Below are 19,115 nucleotides of genomic sequence, written 5' to 3' on the forward strand. Positions count from 1 at the left end.
TCAATAAAGGGCTGTGTAGGAGAGAGCACAGAAGGGAAAGGAGACAAGGGAAGAGCAGGCAGCTGCACTGCACCAGAGAGCATTGGTGTGCAGCATGCTGACAGGGATGAGCTGAGGGAGGCAGGAGAGCCTGGCCATAGGCCTCCTCTCAGTCCTCTCCTGTTCGGAGCAGGATATAGATCTGGCCCTGAGGAGCCCAGCCTGGGGACAGCCAGCTGGAGAAGAGGCAAACCCTAGCCATTCCTTACTTAATGTGTAGCCACCACACCGCCTCCATCAGTCTCCACTGTGCAGGGTGCTGGCATGCTGTGCCTGTGGGATGCCCCCCAGTTGTTGCCAGCATCACTATAGGAAGATACTGAGGCTGACATCCAGGAGGGGACAGAAAAATGGGACCCTGGATAAAAACCTTCATACCTTTGCCTACAAGTCATGGCACAATAGCAATTCTCAAAAACCAAAGCTTGGACCCCTCCATGGGCTTGCTGTCCCATTTGTTCCCTCAGTGGCAGCCCCTTGTTCTCAGGCTCACCACTGTGGCCTCTGGTACCCAGGGGGAGTGCACAACCTTATGTCATGCAACAAGTGAGCTGAATAATCATGGTAGGAGGAAGGGAAACATTGCACACCAGCCAAAGCCCTGGGAAACAATTTTATTGCTAGCAAAACTCTGCAGGTCCTTATTTAGTGAGTGCACCACCCGTGAAAAGCAATTGCTCACTGTGGTTTTAAACTGAGACCACCCTGAAAATGAATGCAATTTCCATTAAATTGAATTACTTTTCCCCAGAACTGTCATGCCAGAGGTAATGTTGATAAGAAACAATAGCTATTAAGTGAGAGCATCATTTATATTTTCTATTAAATCACTGTCATTTCCAGTACAAATGGATCATGCATGCATGTCATGCGGATTTACAGTGATAAAGCCTTAGTCGGGATCAGTTATCACAATGCCTAAACAGAGCATGAAAGGTGGAACAAACATGCAAGCAACACTGCAGATCAATATTTGGATCTTACTTAGCATTAACAGATGAGTTGATGCAACAGCAACGGGAGTTTTTCAAAAATATTCATATGCTTTTCATCAGTATAACCTTGAAGACTATTGGTCTCCTCCACTTCACTTTTCCAGTGGTCTTCAGAACTGGCAAGCTAGGAAGAAAATAGAGAAGGAGCAGCAGCAGCACATGACTGGCATAGACCTGACCATGTAGATGCAGCACAAAGTGAATGGAATGTCCAGTGAATGATTCAAATTTCTGAAGACTAGACACTCAGCAAGGAGAAGCTGGGCTTGCTGAGTGCAGAAGGCGGCAAGGTTGTTGCAGCATCGGTGTTGCAGCAGTCATTCAGGGAAGGTTTCTGCTCTTGAAGATATTTTCCAAAAGTTGCTGAGCTTCTAGGAGCCCATGGGCTGCTGCCACACTGAGGAGTTTCTCCACTTCCCTGAAGGACATGAAACCTTCATCAAGAAAGTCTAGGAGGAAGTCCTAAATTCATTCCTAGCTAAATTTTAATTACACAGGCTTTTATGAGAGGAACACAGCCACTAAGTATGAAAACATCTGTAAAGTTAACTCTCCCCTATTCAGAAAATTATCTGATTTCCCTTCTTTTTCCTGTGGTCTGAGCACTCATGTTCTAGATTTGGTGATTTTCTCATCTTAGTTGAAGGAGAAATGGTTTTGAAGTTTTGAAATACCACCAAATATGTGAGTCTGATCATGCAAAATGCAGTGGAGACTGAAACAAAATCCACTGGCTTCAAATCAGTAGGTTTGTCCAAGCAATGCTTTTTTAGCTTCATTTAGCGTACAACCACTCTCTCCAACCAAAAAATTTTAATTTTCAGATTTGAAGCAAATGAAAAGAATCAAAATGAAACAATACCCCAAAATCAAAAAAGGGCTGGGTTTCACTGTGATGGGATCAGCTTCACTTAGCCCCAGGACAAGTCATCACAGTGACTGTACGAAGCACAAGGCAAGTTTTCTTTATCTGTGGGCCTTGCTGGGAACACTGGTGTGCAATGTGCACATGCACATCAGGGAGAGAAACTCATCCCAGGCAGTTTCAACCCAATCCCCAGAGAGTCAGTAGGAACCTTCTCATCAACCCCACTAGATGGAAGGAGAGTGAAAAGGGAACTCCCTTAAAAGAGAAAGACAGGTCTTTTTAGCAGAAAATTCACATGTCAGTTCAATAGCTGTATACCAGTACAGGTCTTGTTCCTTGCCTTCTTTAAGAAATCATCATGCAAAAACATATGCAATCAGACCATGGGTGTTTTAGGTACTGTGACACCTAATTTTTAAAATGTCATTGGACTAACGGTGTTTTTCCATTTCCCTGCTGCAGGCAGGGCTGCATTACTGACAATACAAAAAGAGGGCATTAGAAATGCTGGAGTGGATTCATGCATGGAGTACCCACAGCACCAGGTTTTCTGCCCCCCCCCTCCGCCCCCCCCCAAGAGAAACTGGGAATTAAGCTGTAATGGGAAGGAAGAGGATTATCTCAGGTTACCCTTCTTCAAGTGCCACGGTCATGTTTCTGAGTGTCCCTACTGCCAGGTTGAAGGAGGAGTGGGGATGGCCCTGCCCCGCAGCCTGCCTACAACCAGGAAGAGACAAGCATGGTAAGAGAAGTACAGAAGAAGAAAACCAGAGTTTGAATATTTTCAAGCAAGGTAAGAGTTGGTTTTGACTTAGAGTTACTTTTCTTCCAAGCAGCTGATACAGTCCTGTGCTTTGGATTCAGGATGAGAATAATGTTGGTAACACGCTTATACTTTGGCTGTTGCTGAGCAGTGCTTACCCTAAATCCAGGATTTTTCCATTTCCCTCACTTTGGCAGCAAGCAGGTGCACAAGAATCTGGGAGGGAGCACAGCCAGGACAGCAGACCCAAATTTGTCAAAGGGATATTCAATGTCATGGAGCATCTCGTGATCAGTGTATAAACTGGGGAGGTTGGTCAGGAGCTGCCAACTGCTTGTCAGGGACAGGCTGGGCTTTGGTCAGTGTGGGGAGCAATTGTACTGGGCATCACTTCTTTTTCTTGGGGTTTATTCCTCTCTTTTATTACTATTGTTATATTTTACTTTATTTCAGTTATGACACTGGTCTTATCTCTCAGCCTATGGGTTTTACCTTTTTCCAATTCTCCTCTCTATCCCACAGGAGAGGGAGAGGAGGGGAGAAACCAGTGAGCAGCTGCATGGTACTTGGCTGCTAGCTGAGATGAAACCAGGACAGAGCAAATAAGGGAAAAGTTATGTATAATTCACTTTTTGAAATGTGACTCCTTTGAAATTTTAGGCTCTGATTTGGGAAACATTCTTATTCAGAAAAGCATGAAGGCTTCAGCATGTCTCAAGGTATGGATATCTTCAATGATTCCTCCTTTATTTACATCTCCATCTGTCACAGCCATAGTTCCATCAACCCTAAAAGTCCTGCAGCTCAATACTCTTCTATGCATTGGGCAGGCAGAGACACCATCCAACATGCCTACTCCTCTCCCCTTGCATTTTGGGTAGCACAGTAAATTTGCCTATCCCTAATCCTTTCCATTTCTCACCAAGAATGGTAGGATTTCAGGGGACACAGGCCAGGTTTCCACCACAGGTGTTACTACTATGGGTACCACAGCAAATGCACAGACAGGCATGGCTGTGTCACTCGTAGCAGAAGCCTCTCGGGAGGATGTGCTGAGAACAGGAAAATAATACTCTGCTATAGCTTGATTTCCCATTCCCTCAGTAGCTCCTGGCTCACTCCCCTCCTTCACCTGTGCATTCTTCCTGCTGCCCACCTGCAGCTCAAACCTCCCTAAAAGGCCATACAGCAGCACCAGCATCCTTCTGCACTCATGCTGTCAAGATACTTCCTTTTCTCCCATTGATTAAAAAAAATTAGCAGTAGCAGGTGGGGAAAGTGGAGCAAAGCATAATGCATCCCACAGAGAGAAGTCAGGAGCTCCTGCTGTCCCTGCTGCTACCTGTCAACCTCCTTCCCACCAGCACAGGACAACTCAGTGCAGGTTTCAATCCCCAAAGCACTGCCAGCTTTTTCTTCCTCCCATACCACAAGTAGCCTTTCCCCAGAAGAAGCCAATTTCCCATGGCAGGAATTGCTTGGGGGATTTTGGTGCCTCACCTGAACCAGTACATGGCCACGTCCTCATTTTTTTCCACTCCAGTTCCTGGGTGTGAGACAAGGTGGCAAAGTCATGGATAGGTAATAAAATACAGTGTCCAAAATCCAGCAGCAAGTTGGTGCCACAAAGCCACATCTGTGGTTCTGGCTTATAAGCATGCACACTCTGGCAGCAAGTTAGCCATAGACTAGAGAAATGTTACCTTGCAAATACCTCTGTCCCAGGATGTGCTGGGCACTGGGGTACCCCAGGCAAGCATACACATGAGCCACATGGAAATGAAAATCCTTGTAGCACAGCGGGATGTAGAGCAGGAGGAGGCCAGCAGTGATTACAGCTGCCAGCTGTAAAAGGGAGGAACAGTCATGATGCAAGGAAGAAAATAAGCTGACGGCTAGCTACAGCAAATATTTCATCTGCACTCTGAAGCCTCCCAAAGCTATTTCCCATAGAGAAATGGGAGGAAAAGCCCACACACCGCAGAAAATCAAAGTCACCTTTGATAGAGAGCCGGTTCCAAAACTTCCACTGAAGCTGGCAGAAAAGGCCTTGCTGGATTCAGTGAGCAGTGTATGAGCTCCCAAGTTAATTTCCCCTTTAAGCTCTGCTACAGCAAAAGAAATTACAATCATGTACTTTTCTAGTGGTGCTCTTGTAGAAAGGGAAAAAGGAAACCCTAAGGTGCCATCAGGCTTTTAGAAACAATTCATCAAAGACACTTGCCAGAAGAAGCCTCATTCTCCAGGCACCTGGGGACTTGTGGCCCACCACTGCTCACATAGTTGTCATACAGATGTGAACACTCACATAATCACAAAAAGGGTCAGGCTGGAAGGGACCACAGTGTGTCATCTTGTCCAACCTCCCTGCTCAAGCAGGGTCATCCTAGAGCACATTGGACAAGATTGCATCCAGACAGTTCTTGGATATTTCCAGGAAAAGAGATTCCACAGCCTCTCTGGGCAATCGGTTCCAGGTCTCAGTCAGCTGCACAGTAAAGTTCTTCTTCATGTTTAGATGGAAGTTCCTGTCCATCAGTTTCTGCCTGTTGCCTTTTAGCCTATTGCTTGGCACCAGTGAGAAGTGCCTGGCTCCATTCTCTTGACATCCTTCCTTCAGATACTTACTTACTATACTTACTTATATTCATGACTTCCCCTCTCAGTTGTCTCTTCTTAAGGCTGAACAGGCCCAGCTTCCCCAGCTTGTCCTCATTCCTTAATCATATTCATTGCCTTGCACTGGACCTGCTCCAGGAGCTTCATGTCTCTCTCCCTTTGAACATCCACAGCTCATAAACCCTTTCATTCTGGGTTACAGTGAGGACATGCCCACACCTGAGAGGAGAATAACCTTGAGTCGGAAACTCTTCTTGTATCCGAGGTATAAATCAGTGAAAAGTCTGATGTAATGAACCAGCAGGGAAAAAAGATGAGAAACCAGAATAATACTGTTTGCTTTTTTTGGTGCCAAATTGGATTTTCTTTGTTCAGTGAGCTAGCTATTAGCTTCCAGTGAGAGAAGCTGGCAACTTACGTAACCACATCTTGGCAGAGTCACATGTTCCTGGCTGGGGGAAGAAGAACATACTTAGGAAAAGGCTGTAGGAGACCCATGTGGAGCCTCTTGTCTCCACAGGTGATCAGAAACCCTTTGCCTCCCTGGAGGGGAATGCAGCATGTCTCACCAGTGGTGCCAGCCCTGCAGAAGGTTAGACCTTTCCCTACTACAGGGAAAGATGGACTAGGTGCAGTCCTGAGCGGAAGACATGGCTTTTCGAAAACATCAAGGAGGCAAGTGCTGATCAGTGTCTCTGTGCTACTCTGTGCTGAAAGAAACCATGTTGATGGTGTAGGATCTGCAGAGACCACTAATTCCTTCCGCTCTGTAGCTTTGGTGAAACAGTGATGGACTCTTGGAGCTAATGTTCACGGGGACATGCTGAAGTGCCTGCAGGTGCTCTGTATGCCACTGTCCCTCCCTTGCGCACACAGAAGCAAAACAGACACAAGTAGCCCTTTTTAACAGCCAAGTCAGAAGCGAGCCCCAAGGTCTGTCCAGTTGACCACAGGTGTTGCAGAACAAGTTCACTTTTTCATCTGGGCATAATATCTTGCTTCAGCTACTTCTGCCTAGTGACTACAGCATGTGTGTGCCTTCATCATTGCGTCATGTTCAGAATGAGCCAAGGGGACAAGAAGCAGCTGCAAAGGATGACGAGATAAAAGAGCTTTAATAGTCAGGGGCTCTTCTGGCCACTATGAATGGTTTGATGCAACCGATACAGACAGGTGCAAAAACCAGCTCTCCTTCACTTTTTTAGGGGGTAGGGGGAGAGGGTGTAGTGCTCAAGATATATGCAGACCACTGCAAAGCAAATGATGCAGTTAGATCCTGATCTGCTGCTCAGTTGTCTTTAGAGCTTGAGCACAGAGGTGATGTGGGTCTGCAAGTCCTTGCTGTTGCGTGGGGGCTCCTGTACTCCCACACATCACAATCAGCTGCAGGGATTTCTGGAGGCAGCAGATTGCCAAGAAGTTGTTATTTCCTAATTGGGACCCAGATCCTGGTTTGGGCCCATCTCTAATTGGGATTAGTGAATGCTGAGGATTAAATTAGCCTAGTTAGATAATTAGGATAAATAGATAAAATAGGTAAGCAACAATGGCATGCAAATGCCCCGACATCTGATATTCTGACTGATAAGTTTAGGGATGTAGGAAACTTGGACACACACATACGCATTCAGCCTGTGTGGTGTTGTTCTGAAAGTGCTGATGGGTATGTAAATCCCTGAAAGCCAATGGCAAGCCCAAGGGAAAATGCAAGTCATAGATCAAACTGGTTATTGTTGAATGCTTTTGATCTTATTTAAGAGGAGGAAATGATACTCCTGGTAAGAAGTGCTTCTTGCTGGAGATATGGCTGATGTTAAAGGTCCAGCTCAGGCAAAGCTGAGTATGGATCCATGGTGAAGGGTGGGACAGTGTTTCTGAAGCAATGCAAAAGCTGATGAGTAAGAGTCTGGTTTCACACAGTGTCTGTGGGCTGTTACTGTGCTATTTTGTCACTGTTGCAGTGGCTGGGGCTGGAACACATCAGGGAATATTTCATGTGGCTGCAGGAGATAGAGTGCATCATACTGCAAGAGGCAGTGACAGTGCTCTTATAGGCGCAGATCTGTGACCAGCAAAATGCTCACAGCTCTGGTGTCTCCTTTGTGCTCCATGATAGGTTGCCTGAAGCCTCAGGAAAGGAGTAGGAAATGTAACATTTCGGAGGACCTGTTTCTATTGCAAGTCTGGTACATCCAATAACAGCAAACAAATGACCAAGTAAGCGAAAGGGAAAGGATATGGTCAGAAGCAAGGTCACAGGGGAAACCTCTGTGACCATGCACCAGTGTCATGGGGGTTCATTCTGGCATATGCTCTCTGTGGCACACCACCTTTCCTCAGCAATATGCGTAACGATCAGCCAAGCCCTGCAAGCAGGCTCCACCCTCAGTACTGCAGAGGCACTGTGCCTGGCTTCTCTGAGACAGGCAGTGTAGCGCAGGAACCTCTGGATGTTCACTTCTTGTCCCAAGCTGTTTTTTGAGGGGAGGCCTTCAGCTTTTTGCAGTTGTGTAGGCACTGACATGTATGGCAAGTTCACATTTCACAGGGAGTTCCTTTAGAACATGGGAACATGGAGACCCTGTTGCACTGTCCCAAGCAGAGATGTGAAGCAGATCACTGCACTGAAACAACCTTTGTCGTCTTGGGCTGCACTTCTCAGTTGTTCATCACACTCCTTTCTGTGGTGACACATCAGAAACTGCTTTGAATGTTTTGAACCCTGCATCCTCGGGACTGCTCTAAAGCATGGGAAGCCCAGTGCTGTTGTTAGGGCTTTGCTGGGGAACCAGGCAGTGACGGAGACAAATCAGGCTGTGCATATGTATTTATGCAACCTGGTTCCTACACAGCAGCCTCAGCATCCTGAGTGCACCATCACCCATGTGCCAAAGCCAGGTGAACAGGATCAAAATGATGACCAAGAGGAATGCCTAAAAATCCCACCCATAATCACTGCATCTGAAGATGCTACATTACTTTGTGCTAGTAAAAACCTCTGAGAGAGGCACTGCAAGCCTTGCAGTTTGGAGAGGCTGTTGTGTGCGAGCAGCTCCTGTGGCTTGACCCATTCTGGCACCAGTAGCTATCAGAGGCAGGGTGTGACATAAAACCCGCTGCCAGCACCCCCGCCCTGAGCCCATCCCCACACTCACCTCCCAGCTGCTCCATGCCAAGCTCGAGGGATGGGAATTCCCAGTCTCCGGAGAAGGATCTGCCCCACAGGTATCAACTCTGCCCCTTCCCTGCCATCGCCACTGCGCTGCAGGCTTCATGTCCCCCATCTCTCCCTCCCGCAGGAGGTCCAAGCACCTCATTTTATGCTGCTCTCTCCCTCTCACCAGGCACCACCACCACCGCCCTGCCATAACTCTTACCCATCATCATCCCTTAGTTTTGCTCCTGATTTACAGCAGCAGTAGCCCAGCTGCTTCGCTAAGATAAGAGGGATGGATACATATCCCCTTGAAGAGTCACAGAAAAGATGGTCCTGATGAAAACCTTCCAAACCACCAATGTTTAACTCTCTGTGTGCTGAATATTTCTCTTCTTTCAGACTGCTCTCAGGTATTGCAAGGCCTCACCAGTAAATCATTGTATTTGACAAACTTGTTTACATTTTTTTTGCTTTTTACATGCATGGATTTGGGACAAATGCAAGACCACGCAGGCCCAGGCTGAGGTAAGGAAATTAGAAAAGATGCAATGATGTATAATAAAAAGTTATCAGGACCCCCCCCCCCCAACACCCCCCACAAAATTTGACAGGATGGGAGGGTTTCTTTAAGCTAGAAAAGCGCTCACTTGTTAAAGTCAATTGTTTTATAGCTGCGTAATTATGCCTCTATTTATCTGCAGTGAATCTGCACTAAACTTCACCTAGTGAATTTCACGTGCTAAATTTTGTTTTGCTTTCACATCTAAGGAAAAAAATCCCTTTGTAACACAAGATCCCTAATGCATGTTATCTTTCCTGCTCTGAAGTCTTAGCAGAGGATCTTAACCAGACGGCAGCCAGGCAAGGTCCATCTAGCATGAAATGCTGACCTTGCCTGGTCTCCTGACCGCAAAAAATAAAATGTCTTTCTTTCTAATTTTACAGGAAGATAAGTGCTGTGCTTTGGTTTTAACGGCAACCCCACCCCCAGAGAACAAGGATACCTCTTTGGTGACGATGACTCAGCCTTATTGAAGAGGAAAAAGAGGAAACCCTTTATATTTTCGTATTTTATTTCTTATGTTATGCTGCCACCATTGGGACAGTTTCATTTGGTCAGTCACAGCCCCTTTACAGTTGAAGAGATTCATCTTTATAGCCCTGGTCAAAGTGTGACTCACACTCATGGTATATCCAATTTAACTGGGCAGTAATAGTCATGCTGCAAGATGAAATGCTTCCAAGTGCAAACCTCTGCTTTAAGGAGACTTGGAAATTTCCAAAACAAGTCCAGCACAAAAGGCCCTTCACTGCAGCAATCAGTAAAGAAGAGATGAAAGAAGGTGAGGAGCCTACTTACCTTTTTTTTTTCTTCTTTAGGTACAATCGCTAAAATTTAAAGATAAATTAAAAAACAAAAACAAAGAAAAAAAAACAACCTCTCTGGGAGTTACTGTTCTTGGGAATGAGATGCCCTTAGCTATAATCCCAAATTTTGGTAGAAGTGAACTCCTGAGTTAATCTTACTGTTGTTTGTAAAGGTATGTTGATAACAACCCCCTTGATCTTCGACCTCTGACCCCTCACCTTTGATCCTTAACCCTTACCCTTTACCCCTTATCCCTGACCCCTGCCTCTGGAGCCTGGACTCTGACCTGGACCCTCATCTGGTCCCTAACTACTCTGCCCTGTCTGTACCCAGATCTGCTGCTGTGTCCTGTAACCCTGAACTCCTGCTCTATAACCCTCTCCCCATCCCCTGCCTGTCACTCTGCAGCCTGTACATGTCATCCCTGCCCTTTTGGTGTGGTCTTGTCCTCCTGTGAGGGTTCTGGTGTTGTCCTGGTGTTAGGATTGCTGCTGCTGTTGCTACGAGGGCTAAAATGGCATCCTTAGGGACGGTGTGACTTTCTACTGCTCTTTTTTTATTTTAAACTGGAGAGAAAAATTACGATCCGGTTTAAACACAGAAGAGCAGAGGAAACTAAGTCTCTGCAAATAAAGTGGATCAAACCCAGAAAGGTTTGAAATACACCCAAAAAACATGATTAAAACTAAATAAGGTTGGATGTTGGTGCCAAAATATTGATATGTTTTACATAATAGTAAAAGAAGCAAAGAGGAAGGAAGGAATAGAAAAAAAAGTGTGCATGGAGGGTCAGGGAACAGGGAGAGAATGACAGGGATTAGGCAGAAACATACCACCCTTCCAGGGGTCCCAACAACATCTTGTTTCTCCCCTCCATCTAGTCGTCTTCTTCCCCCACCACTGGGGCTCTGCCGAAAAGTACAGAATCCAGTGGAATTTGTGCTTACACCTCGACCGGCTCTGTGAAACTGGTAATTTCTCAGTATAAAACATGCCCTGAAGTTTGCAGTTCTTTGTTGCAGATGACTAAAAATGAGAACATGTTATTATTAATTATATACTATTCAGTGTGGGCTGGGCTGTCTGTGTCACAAGCCAGGTGTGGTACAGGATCTCATTCCAGTTGTGAGCTTCAGTTACTTCTCTACAAAACCCAATTTACACCATGAGGAAGAAATGATAGCTATAGTAGCTGCCTCCTGCCACCTAAGAAGAGCTGGATCCCTTCTACTTGCAATGACTTTGGCAAGGAAAAAGCAAGACCCTTGATGAATTTTCTCTCCAAACTTCTGAAGGGTAGGTGGCATTTCTTTGTTCCTTTCGTTTTCACAGAACAAGTCGTGTAGAACCATTTCCAGCTCCTGCAAGGGAGCCTTTTGTTTGAAAACCTGGGAAAAGCCACCTTCGGGAAAAGCCACCTTCAGGAAAATGCAATTTTCTTCTCATTTCTTTTTCATGTTTTCCAGGTTGCTTTCTCAGGCAAAGAAATGGGTATAACGAATTTTCTATAGCTGGTAAAAGCTTATTTGATTACAATGTCCTCGGAACATAGGTATCACAAGGCAAATTAGATTCACCCAAGAGCTTCTCAACTTTAACATCATTGGAGTAGGTGCTTTCAAATTACTTTGTAGCCAACCCAAAATATCATGTAAATATAGCTTCAATTACTATATTGAACAGGGCTCAGATATGAGGAAGGGGGAGGACCAAACAAACAGCAAAAAGAGAGTGTTGAGATATAAATTTCGGTGTAAGACAATAGGAAGGATGAGGTTAAGGAGTTCTGGCTGTCACTGTCTCTGACAGACTCTCATTTCACCTTGCCTAACTAGGTGTAGTTTCCTTTCAGAGCTGGCTAAACAAGAGCAAGATAAAAATCTATTCAGGCTGGTCATTATGACACTACTAATGGCAAATACAAGGGTGTACCATGAACAGTGTAGATATAGGGGTAGTTCAAGTCTTTCTGAAATCAGTATGCAAGTGCTATCTGCAGAACTATTACAGAGACTTATATTTTGTTACGAGTATAGAAATTTGTCAGAAAATAAACTCTTCTGCTTTCCAGCTGGTCCTCACAGGGGCTGGGTGCCGCTAGGTTTAATTTTTTTATTACAACCAATTCAGGACTGTAAATTCAGTTGCATTCAGTAAGATCCCCGAGGCACCAATACAGTGGGTCTCATTCACAATTACAGATTCACAAATAGTGCAGCTTACCAATGAGACACTGTAAATCTGGTTGGGTTCAGAAGAACTTTCAAGAACTCAGACTCACAGTGTAGGTTTATTGGAACAACAGATTGTAAATTCTTATAGATTGGCAGTGATGGATTCACTAAATGTGCAAAATACAAATATATAGTACTATGTACAAGTGTTTCCAGGTATGTTCTAGAGGTGCAAACCTTACCAGAGGCATCTCAACTGAGAGAGGAGTAAGCCCTTTGACTTGTCTGCAAGGTGGTCATATTCTCAACCTCTGCCACGGAGGATTAAAAATACGGAATCACCTTTTTGTAGAAGTGGAGGTGCGAATGTAGTCAAATATTATGTTAACTGCTATCACAAAGGGGAGGAGCAGACACTTTATACCTAAATGAGGAATACTGAGAGTTACAAAAAGAGAGATTACAAAGGCTGTATGTCTTGGGCGAGGGCAGAACAGGACTGTTACACCTGAGCGTTACTCCCTCTTCCAGCTGGATTGCAGTGATGAGAATCACCTACAGCCTATAGATAAGATAACCTATCACCCCATCGGCAGGCCATCATGCCCATGGTAATCCCTCCACCACTATCTCCCACCATATCTCATTCTTACATGGTGTGAAGCTGTTTAGAGAAAACATACATCCGTTAAGCTGAACAATCGAATTAATTCATCACAACAAACAATACAGCAGTACAGCCAGAGAGGGTGCGATTTTCCTGAACCCAAATACAGCAGCCAGCAGGTAGACCCCGTTGAGCAGATCCCTGTTATTTGATAGAGATCCTGGAAAAGGGCACATGGGAAGCCCCTGCAAGGGAAAGAACCCTGGGGGCAAATACAAGTCATACTGGAATTCAACTCACCACAAAAACTAAAGCCTAAATTATTTAAGTGGTGTCTAAAAAAAAAAACCCTAACAAAATATATTACTCACCTAAGAGGAGTTAGTTCAGAGTATGGCATACTAAAACCTCTGACTAAAAACTGGGTACTAAAAACTGAACTGCTTAACTGTCGCCTTAAAAAAATGAATTTCTCAAATGCCTTTTGCTGCCTGGATTTTGAAGTTCCACAGATATCCAGATTTGTATCCATGGCAGAGCTGAGAGCCTTGACATGTATTTCTCACCTAAACTTATGCAGGATCCAGAAAATGTCGGGTTCTGAAGGCTGTGGTACAAAGAGCTTTCTGGGAATGCTTCATCAGTCTACTAAAGACGATCTCCACCACTTCTGCAGAAACTAAGATCATGCAAAAAAATGAATTCAGGAAAGTCCAAATAATACCATGCTCATAGCCCAGTACTTACTGAGGGGTGAGAAGTAGCACTTGCTTCAGAGAATTTGTCTATATTTTTGAGGCAATTGGAAGTAAGTCCTTGTTTCTAAGGAAATAATACCAAGTAGTAGGCAGAGTAGAAAAGAAAGCAACACTACACCCCAATTCTCTAAGGCTCTGAGAACATAGCCTTCAGTACAAATACCAGTACAAGTATCTTTAGGAAGATGGAGGTGAAAAGTGCTCCCTTTGTCTCCTTTTGTGCATGTGGGATTGAGGTTGAGTTTTTTGTGCTCACAGCTGGGTCTGAAGTTGCTTTGGGATTGTTCCTGTGTACCTAAGTTTGCTTCGATTTATCTCTTTACATAGCAGAGAGGGGAGTTCAGGTCGTGTTAGCCGGCAAAAGGTGATCTGAGGCTGGTTCCATGTACTCCACCTGCCACGTCCCTAACCTGATCTGTATGGCAAATATACACCCTTGCTTTAGCTTAACCTTCGGTGCTAGGCTGCCTTGGCTGGTAATCCCATCTGTAAGGGGCTCCGAGCAGCTGAAAGCGTGCAGCCGAAGTGAGCTGTGTGGAAAGTTCGCGTGTGAACCAGGGGATGCCGGTGGCAGGATTGTCTCCATCTGATAGGAGGCCTTCTTGTTTCTCTTCCTAGCACTTCTGTGGACAGAAAATAAAGAGGGTTTTTTTTTCTTCCTACATCTTGAATGGTGTTCCACAGGGGTATTATGGCCTGCAACTTGGTTATCTTTTCCTGGAAGGTGAAGGGCAAATTGATCCTTGATTTTTAACAGAAATAGTTTTTAAACAGCACGTTGAATTAAATCGTAGGTTCTGCAGGCTTTTGTAGTATCTTGAGGTTTGTTTTTAAACGTAACCCCTCAACCACCCCCACCACCCCCCCCCCCCCAAATCCTTCAAATCGTCCTGTCTTCTTTCTTGGTGAAGGAGAGCATAAACAACGGATGCTTCAAATAGAGAGAAGCACCAGACAGTTACATAAAAACAAACAGCCAGATCCCTGCATGGAGGAGTGTCTGCTCTCAATTCAGTCCTGCCTCTCTGTGAATGCCTGGAAGTAGGTCTCCCCACCCTGAGGCGACAGCAGCTGGGACTAGATGCCCGAACTGAAACAGGGTGTGGAAGGCATTGATGATGTGCCTTAGGCTGTGTAGAGATTCAAGCAAAGGGTCCTTTGTAGCCAGGGGACCAAGTATTTGCAGTCTGACATTGGAGAAGAAGAGACACGAAGTTTTAAATCTTTATTACTTGCGTGAACAGCTCGAAAGACTTTTAAGTGAAGCTCTAGGGGTCCTCCTGTCTTAGAGCTCTGAGAACTTCGATTATTGTAGACCTCAATAGATGGGGAAAGTTATGGGCAGGAGAGAATCTTCATGAGAACTTTATGCCCTCAGCTCTACCTCCCATTAAATGTCTGGCTGTAAGAGTGTTCACTGTGCTCAGGACCCTTCAATATCAAGGTAGAGGATTTTGTACCTTGTATTTACAAGCTACACCTACCAAAGTGGTGAATTTGTGACCAGATTGGTAAAGTGCCTCACAGATCCAGCTCGTCTTCCCTCTAGAGCTATTCAGCCATCTTAGAGCCAAGTTTTCTCCCTGAGCTCATTGCATGCTCACAGTTGAACAGCCTGTCTCTCAGATAATACAGACTTCGAGTGTTCTGGAAGAGCACAGTGAATTGTTACTTTTTTGAAGCTGAAAGAATTGGATTAACCAAGAACACCCTCAGCTGAGCTCTTCGGTTAAATGGTAACATACCGAAAATGGCACCCTGAAAAAACAAGCGGGTTAAGTCTTCATTTTAGGGAAACACAGGCAGGGATTAGAAGTTCCCAAGGTGAGGAAATTTGCACTGCATTAATTGTTACATTTGGAACAGAATTAATGATAAACTGCTTTTAACTGTGATTTGTGAAATCCGGCGACACAAAGGGGGTCTGAGGCTGGGTGGTCCTAGGTATTGGCGCATCCCCTGATTACGACAGAGATTTAAAATAAAAATCGGTGCACGTGTGTAGTTGTTGGCACTTCCCCACCCCCGGAATCTTGAGGAGTTGATGCGAGCTTTATTCGACGCCCCAGAGCGTCGTCGTGCCCTCGCTAACGCAGTGTAATAGCCCCTCATCCCAAACCCGGGACGTAATCTCCTTCAGGCTGCTCCTGAGGCGCCTTGCACGCAAAGGCAATTAACTCCATTGTGAAAAGAAAGCCTCGCCGGCAGTGCGGCGGCTCTGGAGCCATGTGAGTACACAGGCAAGGCTCGGTGCCGGAGCGGGACCTGGCGATACAGAACCCCGGGAAAATAACTGGAGTGACTCTGGGCAGGGCCTGTCCCGCCGGTAACCCCACGGAGCTCCATCCCCAGCACAGGCTGCCGGGGCCGAGGCGAACCCCAAAACGCGGGCAACATGACCAGGACACCCCCACCGCCACCCTCTCCTGTCTCTTTAAGTGGAGGCGGGGCCTCGCCTGCCCCCCGCGTCTCGCGGCTGGCCCCGCCCCGCCTCTCCATTGGTTGTCGCTGGGGCAGAGCGGCCGCCCCGCCCGCAGCCATTGGCTGACGGCGAGGCCGGAGTTCCCGGATGCGGCCGCGCGGTGCGGATATAAAGGACCGGGGGAAGGCGGGAGTGGGCGCAGTTTGAATCGCGGCGGGTTGGGGTAGGTTGGTCTTGTCGCCCGGGCTTGGTGCGTACGAGACACTCTCTGGTTCAGCCTTCCCCTCTGCGACACTGCGCTCCGGTTCGCTATGGTGAGGAACCGCGGGGGCCGCTCCTGCGGCGGGCGGCGGTAGCTGGGGCCGGGGTGGTTCCGTGCTGCTGATGGTGGGGGGGAACGCCGCGGGCTTAGTGGGGGGAGGGCGGAGGCGATTGGGGGGCCGGGGGATGGTCGCACGCGCAGTGGCGCCCCTCGGACGGGGAGCGGTGGCCGCGCATGCGCGCGGGGAGCGGCCTGTGCCGCGCGGTGCGGTGGGCGGCGCGCACGCGCCTTGCAGCCGCGCGTGCCGCTCTGCGCGGGGTGGGGGTGGGGCGCGTGTGCGGTGGGGGATGTCAGCTCCTGCTCTTCTCTTGGCATTGCCAGGCTGGTGGGAAAGCTGGGAAAGACTCCGGGAAGACCAAGACCAAGGCAGTGTCCCGTTCCCAAAGGGCTGGATTGCAGGTGAGCAGGGGCTGAGGAGTGGGTGAGTGAAAGTCAGGCTGGCTGTCTTTTGGTTTGATTGTGGGAAACCTTCACACTCTGTTGTCTGGCTGTTGTCTGGAATAATGTAAGGATCGTAAATCAGAAAATTTAAAATTAATAAAATATTAGCACACCTGACTGGTTTTAGACCTTTGCATGTCTGCAGGGAGAAAAGTAACTCCCTTGTTGCCATTGCTATTGCTGTTGCTGAGAATCGTGATGTGAGTTTGGCATGCAGTGTCTTAAGCGGATTCTTAAATTCTGAAATGCAGCCCGTGCTTTTGCCACTGGGATTCCCTTGCCCAGGATGCGGTTTTATGCAGAAGCTTTCTGTTGTCACAGCCTGTTCTTACTTCTGTTATTTTCCAGTTCCCTGTTGGCCGCATCCATAGGCACCTGAAGTCTAGGACAACTAGCCATGGGCGTGTAGGAGCCACAGCTGCTGTATATAGTGCTGCAATCCTGGAGTACCTGACAGCTGAGGTAAAGTGCCTGCAAGGGGTGCTACCAAGTTGGTCAACCCCCAAAGGGCATAATGACCAGCGCCTCCTGTATTTGCCAGTTTGGACTGGATTGTGAGCTCTTTGTGTGCTTTGAGACACTATAAGCACATACATCAACAAAAGGCCATGAAATATAACTCCTCCATTTCATGCAAATCCTCCAGTGTGGCTTGCAGGAAAAATGCAGTCTGTGAAATAATTTTTAAAAATTATTTTGGCATTGCATTTCATATCTGCTGTGGAGCACTTACTCTCTCATTGGAAAAACTAAATGCAGAGTTCTAAATGAGGAGCCCCTTCAAAAGAGACACTGTTTGCTGTCTTGGTCTCACTAACAGTGATACTGTACTTGGAAGAGAGAATTAAACAGCTAAGACTGTGCTGTTGGTCTCACTTGATTGTCTAACTGTTGAAAAATGGTCTTATTTCTCAGGTCCTTGAGCTGGCAGGAAATGCATCCAAAGACTTGAAGGTGAAACGCATCACTCCCCGTCACCTGCAGCTTGCCATTAGAGGAGATGAAGAGCTGGATTCCCTGATCAAGGCAACAATTGCTGGTGGTGGTATGTCAGTTGTTTGTTGTTCATGGGTACTTGGGTGGCATGAACTGTCACAGACGTGAAGTTCCTTAGTGTTTTCATTTTATTTGAAGTATGAAGTTTAGGAAAATGGTTAAAGAGAAAATAGCATGGTCTTAACTGTTGTTCTTTCTTAGGTGTAATACCACATATCCACAAGTCCCTCATTGGCAAGAAAGGACAACAGAAGACTGTCTAAAGGATACCAGGATTCCTTGTTATCTCAGGACTCAAAGTACTTAATTTGTCCAGTGTTGGTGATTCCAGTGGACTGTATCTGTGAAACACAATTTTGCCTTTTTTTAACTTTGAGAAGCTAAAGCTCCCTTGAGCTTTCTAACAAACCAAATTTCTGCATTGGAGTCTTAACCATATTTAAGTGTTACCATGGCTTCAAAGAAGCTATTGTGTTTGTAGTGGGTTGTAATTGAGCTGACTGTTTTTAGATTGGTTTACGTAAAGGAAATGTTTGGTTTTGTACAGACTTTTCATCTACTAGAGTGGAAATGCTCAATAAATGTTATGTCAAGACTGATTTGTCTCTTTTCCATTAACTGGGAAATGTGGTCTCTGCTGTGCAGCTCTTGAAGTTTTTTCCAGAGCATTAATTGACAGCCCTTCCTGCTGGGCTTGGGGCATCTTAAAATACAGCCTGAGAATAGTGCAGTTAGTAAATACCATGTAGTGAAAAGGGGCACAGGGCTTTGTCCTGTAAACTTACATTCTTCCTAACTGAACCTGCTGTGTCATGTGCTGAAGTTGTCTTCAGCAGGGCCGATAAAAGGCCGATGTTATTTAAGGCCAGTTTTACTCACTGTCAACCCCCATCGAGGGAGAGGTTCTGTCATGTAGGAGGCTAAGATAAGCTGAAGGGATGTTGAAATTCCATGCTTCACAAAACCCTCTTACTCTTTCAGCTTGCAGAAGTTTTGGACAGACATCCATGACACCAGGGATATGCTGCAGTAGCCTTTAAGTTGTGTCTTGCTGTAGAATTCTCAGTAGCAGTGGAGTACAGGGGGCTGTGGGCACACCTTCAGCTGTCTTCCACTCTGCCAGTTCATTTTGTACAGCAAAGCCCTGTCGGTTGTGGTAAGGGAAAGCTCCTTTTGGTAAGGAGGAAGGGAATGGTTACTGCGTGTGGCTGGGGATAGCAAGCTCCCTGCCTTCCAGAACTGCAGTCAGCAGTGAAATACTGCAAGCAGAGATGCTTGTGCTGAGACGGTAATCTCTACTGCAGCACTGTCGCTGGAAGACGGTGACCTAGATCAGAGAGGATGGTGAGACCTGTGCTAACTGTACTCCTCTGCCGCTGCGGTGCTTCCCTGGATGAGCACCCGAGTGCTTTTCCTTCGTGGCAAAGCAGTTCTTGCCGGGCTGTAATTGGTGTCACTAATTGCACTGAGCCGTTACGAGGTGCTACTGAGCGCCTTAAGGCATAGTCAGGCACGGGAAGCAGTGGCACCGCGCGGACTGCTCTCATTTCTGTGCGGGGCCGCAGTGCTGCGGCAGCGCGCACGG

General features: G+C 46.4%; 2 protein-coding genes across 2 annotated transcripts; one reads left to right on the plus strand and one right to left on the minus strand.

The window, feature by feature from the left end:
- Window positions 1-663: 663 nt before the first annotated feature.
- LOC136290670 (uncharacterized protein HI_1625-like) lies at window positions 664-5,414 on the minus strand. The gene is made up of 5 exons (XM_066185008.1): window positions 4,664-5,414; window positions 4,369-4,510; window positions 4,166-4,211; window positions 2,533-2,619; window positions 664-1,452 (listed from the first exon to the last, which is right to left on the minus strand). The coding sequence occupies exons 1-5, from the start codon at window positions 4,796-4,798 to the stop codon at window positions 1,356-1,358; spliced, it is 507 nt and encodes a 168-aa protein (XP_066041105.1). The 5' UTR covers window positions 4,799-5,414; the 3' UTR covers window positions 664-1,355.
- A 10,515-nt stretch (window positions 5,415-15,929) lies between these two features.
- Window positions 15,930-18,129, plus strand: H2AZ1 (H2A.Z variant histone 1). Its single transcript, XM_066186313.1, has 5 exons — window positions 15,930-16,085; window positions 16,415-16,492; window positions 16,883-16,996; window positions 17,450-17,579; window positions 17,732-18,129. The coding sequence occupies exons 1-5, from the start codon at window positions 16,083-16,085 to the stop codon at window positions 17,791-17,793; spliced, it is 387 nt and encodes a 128-aa protein (XP_066042410.1). The 5' UTR covers window positions 15,930-16,082; the 3' UTR covers window positions 17,794-18,129.
- Window positions 18,130-19,115: the final 986 nt, after the last annotated feature.

Source organism: Chamaea fasciata, unplaced genomic scaffold, assembly GCF_029207755.1.
Source record: "Chamaea fasciata isolate MVZ Bird 193981 ecotype frontalis unplaced genomic scaffold, bChaFas1.0.hap1 SCAF_6, whole genome shotgun sequence".
Classification (NCBI taxonomy): Eukaryota; Metazoa; Chordata; class Aves; order Passeriformes; family Sylviidae; genus Chamaea; species Chamaea fasciata.